Genomic DNA, 10580 nt, shown 5'->3' with positions numbered 1-10580 from the left:
TGGGTCGGGCTGGCGTAGTGCTGATGCTGAGCCTCGTATTGCGACATGCCAGAGTAATGGGCTGCCTGGGAGCTGCCCCCGAAGTGGACGGCAGACTGGGTGTTGTACGGGGTACTCCCGGAATAGGGCCCGAAGTTGTGCTGCATGCCTACATTAACATGGACTGTTGTAGGTTCATTCGTGCTCACGTGGTGTGAGCACGAGTCATTATTTGCCAGGTGTGGGTTACCCCCAAATGACATATCAGGCATCATCGATAGGTCGTTGTGCCAATCTGCTAAATTCTCGATGCCATCAGCCTCCGGCAACGCATCACTGAATGGATCAAGTTGCGGGTCGTTGTCGAGCGTGCCTTCCGATGCTCCAGAAGGGGATGATTTGGTGTGCTCTGCCTCCAGAACGTGTTGACAATGTTCACAAGCCATAATGAGGTCTGTGAGGGTGGTATGAGAGTGATGTCAGAGTGAAGTGAGAGATCTTGTGAGAGTAAGGCAATGCTCAAGTGTTCAAGACAGTGAAGTGATGTACGTATCTGTGTAAATGGCACAGCAAAACCAAGGAAATAGGTGGACGCTTATATACTTACTGGACCTGGCAGGTTCTCGGTTTGCAGATATTAGTCGCAGGCAGTACTCGGGACTTGTACGGTACAGGTCCTTAGCGTCAACCCCGGTGACGAAATTGCCTTATGATTTGACTTTGTACTTCAACGGTACTGCAACAGCGCGGCATTTGATTGGATAGGATTGGAAGGCATCGGCGGTACGGTCAAGGAAGCGTTGGAGGACGATGCTTCAGTCTTGCTAGTAGGATCAATCATGCTCATTTTTTGTTCTCAAAACGGCGAGTGGCGTGCATCGATTCGAGTGCTGGTAGGCTTTCATCGTCCAGCCTCGGTCTCATAAAGCATCTGATAAATTTGTTGTATAGCAATGCTCTCAATGTTTGTGATATCTGAATTCCGGTCTTGTTCCTGCCAAATAGCATGTAATTGTGCCACAATAGCCTGTCAATGCTCCTCCAGTCGCAGGTCCAAACCTCGACTAGCGAAGCGAGGCGCCGTATAAGCCTTGAAAAGCACGTGCCATCAAGCGTGCTTTGATATCGGCAACGATTTTCGATCATCCTCCCTTCTGCATACTCGCGTGAGTTTCAGCTGACCGCCTGGTTGTGGTAAATGGCTCAACTTGCTCACTGAGTCCAGCAACCCTTGGAAACGGTCGCTTCGAATGTGAGTACAATGGTCTCGATCTTGCGGTCCGCAAACACTCCCGCACACCATGCGAATTGTACTGTCGGGTTTACATCCCAAAGCGCCATGCCTTGACACTCACTTCTCAATTTGAATCATCCTGCTTCGTTTTGGCGTGCACTCGAATGTGTTGGTCGGATGGAAAAGCCGACTAGTGGCTAGGAGCTGTCATTGCGCGAGGGAAGTGTATGGCGGTCTGAAGTAGGTAGGGATGATTGGTGGCAGCAATTCATACTTATCAATTCGGCGTCTCGAAGCGTGTCAAATATCTTTACGAGGCGAAATTTTCGACGACTATCGTTTTGTGCTCGATCAATCATGTCCTCTCACTGCCCCTCAATCTCACAGCCTGGCCATACTTCTGTAGCTTCGTAATGAGAGCATCGCCTTGCTTGACCACATCTGCATATTGCTTGTTCTTGTCATCGGGTCTTGTGGTTTCGATAACTCCCTGTACTCTGTCGATGGTGCAGCTTATTCGTCCTGCAGAGATAAACTTTGCCAAATCCCGGTCCAGCAATTCTACACTGATTCCGAAGGCGTCTGCCATCGCTTTGAGCCCGACCACTCTGTAGGACTGCAGCAGCTGCTGGTAGCCTCTCAATCTCATCTCCCTCACGAACCAACCCTTGTGCTCATTCAAGTACCGATCTTGCTGCAAGAATGTCTCTTCCACGGAAGCCAGTGCGACGAAGAAAGCTTTGTAGTTGCCTTCGTACAGACTCCTGACCAATGACGAAACAGATGTGAAGTCCATAGGCATCTCAGATTCTGCTCCTTCCATGCCCTGTCCCGTACCCAGTGTTGTCAGATTGACCACAGTCGCCTTTTCGGGAGTGGCAGTTGACACGTCTTTCATCTCTTCATCAGCACCCGGCATCTTTTCCTCCCCACTACCCATTATCGCCTTGATCTCCGGGGCATCCACAACCTTTGTCTTGAAGTCTGTCCTCTTCAGTGCCAGTGTTCCTGATAGAACAGCATATAGTACCAGTGCGGAATAACTGCACAGCTCGTAGCTTGTGAATGTGGATAGGGAATCGAGCAGCAAAGGAGCAGCAATATTGTAAGATCGAATCGTGAGGAGGTGTAGACCCTTGTAAGCCTTCAGTCGATTCCGTCTGTCCCAGTCGCCACCACTTTCTACTAGAATGTTGGCACGGTCAATCTGCTTCTTGACGAAAGCTTTGTCGTTGAAGAACAAGCCGACTCGTATTATGGCGAGGACGAGGTCGATCTTTGTACCTAGAGGACCGCTCTTTTCTAACAACGCCTCATAGGACTCGATAGCTTTGTCCTTCATACATATTAGAACCTCATCAAATGCTAAGCTGGAATTTGCTTACCTTGTCTCCTACTCTTGCCCAGAACTCGGCCCGCTTGCCTCGTGCTGCTTGAATTTCAGACTCGCCGGCCTTTTCTTGGGCCTCTTCTTCTTCTTTCTGAATCTCCCCAAGCTCCTTCTCATTGTCGGCTTTCAGCTCCTCGTAAAGACTCTCGTCCCACGGTAGAAGTCCGCCAGCGAGGGCTTTCTTCGACGGCACGAGATTGCTTTGAACAAGCGAACCTCGTCTCCGTGGTTCTGACGGCTGAGGAGGCTGTGAGGCTGCAGCCGATGCACTGCCTTCACCCTTCGAGTTCAGCACACCCTCTGTTGGGTGAGCCAGATGCCTGTACAGCGGCGCCATCTTGTGCTCCTTGATCGCTCTGGTGACATATTGTATCGAATTTTGCTGCGCTTGACGTGGCGAAGTTGTGAGCGAGAAGATATTCTGAGCAAGAGCGAGGTTTGGGAATTTCGAGAATTGAGGATCGGATCCCATCTTGGGCTGTGTGGTAGATCGAAGAAATAAAGATATCTAGAACGACTCCAGCAGGCAATGAGCAATGGGGCAGGTTCTTGGGATCAGTTGGTTTCCACGTTTATTGCTCGCGAGATCTGAGAGAAGGAAGTGGCATGAATCTAGTCGGCGAGCACAAGTGGCAGTCACGGTGACGCGCAGTCGGGAAAGCCTGCGAGGCTCCGCCCACAAGGCTGGCGCACTTCCCTCGCCGCATGTCCCTTGCGTCGCCAGTGCTTTCTTGGCTTTCCCGGAATCATTTCATGTTGGATACGAGCACCATTGATAGGTATCAGCAACAATGTACACAACCCTGACCTAGACAACATCGAACAAATGCTGAAATTGATATTTACACGCTACGAATACAGTCGAAGACCACCAATCCCACCCTACAACTTCGCTCTCGATGTTGACGGCTCCTTCTTCGCTCTCTCCTTTAGCATCCGCCTCAAGATTTTGCCCGCCGCGCTCTTTGGGACCTCCTCGATGAATCGTACACCACCTCTGAGCCGCTTGTGGTTTGCCACCTTACTTGCCACCCAGTTGATGATCTCTTCGGCATCCTTCTTGTCTTGATCTGACTCTGGCAGACCTGTCTCCTTATTCCCTGCTTCGCCAGCCCGCTTGGCGTGTACTATGTACGCACGGGGCGTCTCTGTGTGCATCTCCCTGTCTTCAATACCTATTACCGCAACATCGTTGACAAGTGGATGATCCATGAGTTTGCCCTCCAACTCTGCAGGAGCGACCTGGAATCCCTTATACTTGATGAGCTCCTTCACACGATCTGTGATGTAGAAATTGTGGTTCTCATCCTGGAAACCAACGTCACCAGTCTTGAAATACCTCAGCCCATCGGCTTCGGCAATTGCATCTTTGGTGGCTTCATCATTCTGCCAGTACCCTTTGAAAATGTTTGGTCCAGCCAACCACAGCTCGCCTGCCTCGCCGGGTCCAAGCTCCTTTTCCTCTGGACTCATGTACTTGGCAGTCATGTTCGGAAACATCTTGCCAACACTCCCAACGCTGTCATACCATTCGTCCCAAGGCTGTGTGTGTGTCATTGGGCTGGTCTCTGACAGACCATATGCTTGATTGATCTTGATCTTGAGTCTCTTGTGCACAGCATCGACTAATTCCTGGGTCAAAGGCGCTGCTCCACTTGTTATCATCTTCACTGAACTCAGGTCATAGTTTTCCACCATCTTGTCTCTTGCTAACCTTACAATAACAGGTGGCGCCACATAAATAAAGGTGATTTTTTGCTCTTGGATCGTGGTCAAAAAGAGCTTCAGATCAAATGCCGGCATCACCACAAGTTCTATACCTCGGTGCAAAGGCTGATGTACCAAACCAGTCAAACCATATATATGAAAGAACGGCAAAACAGCAAGAATCTTATCCTTTCCTGTCTCATACCACTTCCCAACCGCACCACGGATCAAACACAAGTCTGCGATAACATTTCGATGGCTCAGCATCACGCCTTTCGGTAAACCCGTCGTCCCTGAGCTGTATACCAGAAAAGCAAGATCATTATCGGGATGCAACTTTCTCCGCCTGTATCTCAGGGCTCCAGAAGTTTTCCGAATATTCGTCCAGTGTTTCACCCGGTGATCTTTGTCTCGCTGTTCGCCTAACAGCAGCACGCGGTCCCGCGGTATGCCGACTTTGTCAGCCGCCTTCAGTGCGTTCGGCAAGAACTGTACCGTGGTGATAACGGCTTTGCTGCCACTATTCCCGAGCTGGAACGCCAGTTCGTCCGGACTGTAAGCAGGATTTGCTGGACTGACAATACCGCCTGCGAAGAATACACCATAAATGACAGGACCAACATCAACGTCGTTCGGTACATAGAGGGCAAAAACATCACCTTTCTGCCAGTCCCATAAATTCTGGAGTCCCTCGCCAAAGCCTGTGGCTGCACTTCTGACTTCGGCAAAGGTATAAGCTCGTTTCGGGTTTGTGGCGCTGCGATAGATGACCTGGGAGTCCGGGAAGTTGCGTTTCTCCGGATTGTTGAACATGAAGGCCCACATATCCAGGCTAGGGATTTCGACGTCCGGAAAGGACGACTTGGTCGGCATTTTTCTGGATGGGACTGGGATCGAAGACAATTGTCACGAGATGAGATCTAAGAGCTGGTGGCCGCTGGAGACTGACCTCCAGATTCTAGTACGGTAAGAACTTCTGGTACAATAGCTCGTGAAGATATTCGGTGTGGTTTCAGCTATTATGACGTGCTAGCACCTTGCCTGAGCAGTAGAGTTGTCGATATAGTAGGGCAGACGCTCGAGATGAATACTCATGAGCTGAAGAAGGAAACCGGAACGGCTATATCGTGTTCCGAAGCAAACACAAAAGAGAGATCGTGATTTGGACACGTAAACTTGGGTAGAAGTCTAGATGAGCTTAGACTCTACCAACCTCGGGGGATGGGGCTGACGATTAGTGGTTTACCCCAAGTCCGAGCTATTTCCGCGATCGCTGAATTCTAATGGATCAAAGACAGCAAGAAGAAACTGCGCCAGCAGGAGCAGAGGAGAATAGCTCGTTATATCTGGATTGTCCAGTACAGCAACGTCTATACTCACGCCCTCTTATCCATTGAGACCGCCATAAGCCAGGACCCCACGACAGTCAATGATACCCCGGATTAAAGTGACAGATAACGGCCGTGATGGCACGTGCTTCGGGGAAAGTAAACCGGGTTCAGCATAAGCCTCGGCATCATCTCTAGACCATCTCCTTGCTTGTAGGCATCCGAGACTACATCGCAAACATTACCATACTGCTTACAGGCCATTCTGTGTCTCGCTGCTGTATCCGAAACCTTGAGTTGTTTCACAAGTGCAGCTCAGCGATTTATCAAATCCATCTCGAGAAGCAAGTCGACGCACAGCAATCATGGTTGCCGACGCGCTGGTTCAGCACCCTGTGGTCACCCACTACCTGCGATATGTCGCAACCACAGGTGGGCCTCCCATTACTCATCAGAGAGATACCCAAGCTAACATGCGCCTACAGTTGGTCGAGATAAGGTGCTACGCACAATTCAATACTTTTCACGATTTTACGCCTGGTACCTATACCGAACAAACAATCCTACGAGCGCCATTCAGCCGTGGACAACGATCAAGAATCAGTTCTCACTCACCAGAAAGATACTCAGGGTGGGCAAGTTTGTTGAGCACATCAGGTCAGCGTCAGAACTGTATGATGTTGCCATGAAACAGGGCAGTGGAGACAAGATCGTCCAGTATCTGCAGACCTTGAGACAAATCGGCTATGGCGGATATATGCTCTTCGACACGATGACTGTGCTCGATGCGATGGGCGTCAGGAAGTCCGAAAGCGCCAAACGATTCCAGGCGACAGCCTATCGATTCTGGTTTACTGGACTCGTTGCTAGCGCGTTGGCCGGCATCTACAGCCTTTACCAGCTAAGCCAGAGGACAAAGCAGATTGATGAGAAGGACCCTGACGGCAAGATGGAGAAGGTGAAGATCGCAAAGTAGGTATTCTCTTGACCTTGACAAGACTGATACTAACGATATGCAGACAACGAAAAGCCGCCAACATCCAGCTCACATCAGACCTTTGCGACTTGACTGTGCCATCGACTGCTCTAGGCTATGCAAACTTCGACGACGGTTTCATCGGCTTGGCTGGTACATTGAGCAGTCTGCTCGGTGTACAAGGCGTGTGGGCAAAGACCGGGTGAAGTCGCGGCAGTTGATGCCCTACGGTGGGGCACAAGCATATTGAAACGTAAGACTTCTCGGAACAGTTCGGACATCTATCTACCGGACTTCTTCCAGCAATTCAGCCTTTGGCTTGATGCCAAGTCCACGAAAATGATCGGAACAGGCTGTGGGTAAGAAGTGCTACCCTCTGGTTTTCAAGTTCTAGCAGGCGTTCGAGGCCTTGTGGGGTCTAGTTAGTGCACTACCACACTGGCTGCAGGTACCTTTTCAATATACTGAAACACATCTAGAGTAGTGGTCACGTCCAATATGAAGGATCATTGAATCAATATATTAACTCTTGCAGAGTGCAGCGCGTAGACAGCAGAGAATAGAGTTCCGTCAGAGCATTACACGGCATTCCTGTGACTAAAGCTAAGCTCGCCAAAGCAGAATCATTCGTCATTTGTAGATCCGAAGAGGGGAGCTTGGTACATTGTGTGTACATCCACCTCGAACTCCCGTTCATCAGCTGCGGTATTAGGCTCGAACAAAGCGGGGGAGAAACCGGAGCTGGCTGCGAGCCAGTACGGTCTGCTTGCAAAACGTCACATCCCGTATGTCCTTTGCCATAGCATTTGAAGCTCGAGCAAAAATAATAAATAAGTACAAAAACCTCTTGTGTTTCGAGATCTGACGTTCTCACAGAAGTGCTCCAATCACTAGTAAACTAGTCTCTGGATACCTCTACCATCCTGCCTCACCAACCCTAGTCATTCTGTCGGAACAGACCGGACATTTCAATCTATCACAACGATTCGAATATCATCACCCTGCAATAACGGCACAGCCCCGAACGGACCCGTGATATCGTGGAGAAAGCATTCGGCAAAGGCCCTTCTGCTTGGCTTATCCGCATAACAAGAGAAAGTGATACATAGGAAGCGTTGCGCACATGTCGGCTCACGAGGAGCTCAAATCTCATCTCTCCAACGTTAACGGCACGACTGATACTCGTACCTCTGATACTGGCAAATCTGACGATCAAGCTGCCGGTCGACCTCTTACTCCTGCCCCAGGTGACGACAAAGCTCGTACCGAATTAGCAAAGAGACAACTTAGAGATTTGAAACCAACCATGGTCTCTGCATCCGTCAACAAGACCGCCTTACACCCAGGTGGTGTTCAGTAGGTTTCGTCGTCCAGATGACATGAGCCATGAACTAACAATCGAATAGGCCATCTCGAGAACACACTGAACTCGAGGAAGAACTACACTCGAACGCTCACATCGATTATGACCGTGTAGCTATCATTGCCAACCCATCCGTGGCAGCTCTCTACGAAGATGCACTTGTCTACGAGACTGGTTCGGCCATGACCTCGACGGGTGCTTTGACAGCATACTCGGGCACAAAGACTGGCCGATCACCCTCAGACAAGCGAGTTGTGAAAGAGCCAAGCTCCGAGAAGGACGTCTGGTGGGGGCCTGTCAACAAGGAGATGTCAACAGAGGTAAGCTGCCCTCACTTCCCTTCGTATGCGCATGTTCCGAGGATGTTCTGCAAAAGTGGGAGAGCCTGCTCAATATAGCATGACGTCCATCAAACGCCACACTCACTATTCTCTCCTACTGGACGTGAGGAAGCCTGCTCTCAAACCGACCTTTGGGGACACAAACACCAGAATTCCCCGCAAATACACGACAAATTGCCATGGTGCACCCCACATGGCAATGACGCAGTTGCAGTTTACAACCGAGGATCACCAGAGTGGACCATTATCTTACGGGAGCCAAGATATGGCCCTGTCATCGGAGCATTACGGACGATCTGCGGCACCTTTCCGTCTCTTGTGTTTCGTTACTGTGTACTGACTCGTGCTTCAATAGGTCTGGAAGATCAACAGAGAACGAGCGATTGACTACCTGAACACACGAAACCGAATCTACGTCGTCGATGGCTACGCAGGATGGGACGAAAGATACAGGATCAACGTCCGAGTTGTCTGCGCTCGCGCCTACCATGCCCTCTTCATGCGAAACATGCTTATCCGACCAAAGCGATCAGAACTCGAGCACTTCCACCCTGACTATGTCATCTACAATGCCGGTTCATTCCCTGCGAACAGATATACTACTGGTATGACTAGTGCTACCAGTGTAGCTATCAACTTTGCCGAGAAAGAGATGGTCATCCTTGGTACAGAATATGCAGGTGAGATGAAGAAGGGTATCTTCACCGTGCTATTCTACGAGATGCCAGTCAAGCACAATGTTCTGACACTACACTCTTCGGCCAACGAGGGTGAGACCGGAGACGTCACGGTCTTCTTCGGTCTATCTGGTACCGGCAAGACTACGCTGTCTGCCGATCCCAAGAGAAAACTGATTGGAGATGACGAGCACTGCTGGTCGGACAAGGGCGTGTTCAACATTGAAGGTGGTTGCTATGCCAAGTGCATTGGTCTGTCAGCAGAGAAGGAGCCAGATATCTTTAACGCTATCAAGTTCGGCTCCGTGCTGGAGAACGTGGTCTTTGACAACGAAACACGAGAAGTCGACTACGACGATGCAACGTTGACAGAAAATACCCGATGCGCGTACCCGATCGACTACATCCACAACGCGAAGATTCCATGCCTATCAGATAACCACCCTACCAACATCATCCTGCTTACCTGCGACGCCCGAGGTGTACTGCCACCAATCTCCAAGCTCGATACCAACCAGACTATGTTCCACTTCATTTCCGGCTACACGTCCAAGATGGCGGGTACAGAGGATGGTGTAACAGAACCACAAGCTACCTTCTCATCTTGCTTCGCTCAGCCTTTCTTGGCCCTACACCCAATGAGATATGCTAAGATGTTGGCCGACAAGATCTCTCACCACAATGCCAACGCATGGCTGCTCAACACTGGCTGGGTAGGTGCTGGTGCCACAACCGGCGGCAAGCGATGCCCGCTGAAATACACTCGTGCCATTCTTGATGCCATTCACTCTGGTGAGCTTGCCAAGCAGGAGTATGAAACCTACGATGTGTTCAACTTGAATGTGCCAAAGACTTGCCCCGGTGTGCCAGATGAGATGCTCAACCCCAAGAAGAGCTGGACCGGCTCTGCTGATTTCGGAGAGGAGGTTACCAAGTTGGGCACGTTGTTCAAGGAGAACTTTGAGAAGTACCAGAGTGAAGCTACGGATGAGGTTATCAAGGCAGGACCTGCTGTGTAAGTGGAAGACGATATTGATGGCTGATGAACATTTTCGCAACACTGTATATTGCAGCACCACTATTTATCTTTAAGCCGTTGAGCTGGCGTTGGTAGCTCCGGCTTGGAAACAACGAGAGTTCTTTGACACGAACCAGAGTTGCTTGAACTTTTATTGCTTAGCTCTTGCAGAAATGCCAATGCTATAGATGCCATTGGGGTGCGGTACTGCGTCATTATTCACTGCACCAAGGTCACATAATCCTACGTCGGTATGCACCGAGGTTGCTGTTATGTTGCACGATCAAATGAGACTCGGAATCGAGGGTCCATCCATACACAGACTTAACGCCGCTTCTAACATGATGGCGGCGCAACATTGAATGATACATCTGACTCCCTTTCTTCCCTTCACGGCCGGGCGGCATCGACGTCATCCTTGTTTCTGGCGACTACCGGCTGCTTACGAGTCTTGTGACATCTACGACCCGAGTATATCGTAGCTTACTCATGCCATCAGTCAGGATTTGTTCGTCGCAAGCTCGAACCATATCCAGTTGAGGTGGTGTCCGGTTCGGCGTTAGGCTC

General features: G+C 50.2%; 4 protein-coding genes across 4 annotated transcripts; 2 read left to right on the top strand and 2 right to left on the bottom strand.

Annotated features, from left to right (window-relative positions):
* Positions 1–1568: 1568 nt before the first annotated feature.
* RPN7 (proteasome regulatory particle subunit) lies at positions 1569–3075 on the bottom strand (the record flags this gene model as incomplete). The annotated part of the gene is made up of 2 exons (XM_064868838.1): positions 1569–2549; positions 2599–3075. The coding sequence occupies 2 exons, from the start codon at positions 3073–3075 to the stop codon at positions 1569–1571; spliced, it is 1458 nt and encodes a 485-aa protein (XP_064734335.1).
* A 410-nt stretch (positions 3076–3485) lies between these two features.
* On the bottom strand, positions 3486–5183 carry PMZ80_000386 (uncharacterized protein; the record flags this gene model as incomplete). The annotated part of the gene is made up of 1 exon (XM_064868837.1): positions 3486–5183. One exon carries the CDS (start codon positions 5181–5183, stop codon positions 3486–3488), a length of 1698 nt encoding a protein of 565 aa, XP_064734334.1.
* An 820-nt stretch (positions 5184–6003) lies between these two features.
* On the top strand, positions 6004–6820 carry PEX11 (Peroxisomal membrane protein PMP27; the record flags this gene model as incomplete). Its single annotated transcript, XM_064868836.1, has 3 exons — positions 6004–6070; positions 6124–6610; positions 6658–6820. 3 exons carry the CDS (start codon positions 6004–6006, stop codon positions 6818–6820), a joined length of 717 nt encoding a protein of 238 aa, XP_064734333.1.
* A 917-nt stretch (positions 6821–7737) lies between these two features.
* On the top strand, positions 7738–10014 carry PCK1 (Protein kinase C-like 1; the record flags this gene model as incomplete). The annotated part of the gene is made up of 3 exons (XM_064868835.1): positions 7738–7970; positions 8021–8297; positions 8674–10014. 3 exons carry the CDS (start codon positions 7738–7740, stop codon positions 10012–10014), a joined length of 1851 nt encoding a protein of 616 aa, XP_064734332.1.
* Positions 10015–10580: the final 566 nt, after the last annotated feature.

This window comes from Knufia obscura, assembly GCF_036327395.1.
Source record: "Knufia obscura strain CCFEE 5817 isolate CBS 148926 chromosome Unknown scaffold_1, whole genome shotgun sequence".
NCBI classification, from domain to species: Eukaryota; Fungi; Ascomycota; class Eurotiomycetes; order Chaetothyriales; family Trichomeriaceae; genus Knufia; species Knufia obscura.
Note: the sequence above shows the minus strand (reverse complement) of the source record. Positions and strands in the feature narration are given on the sequence as shown.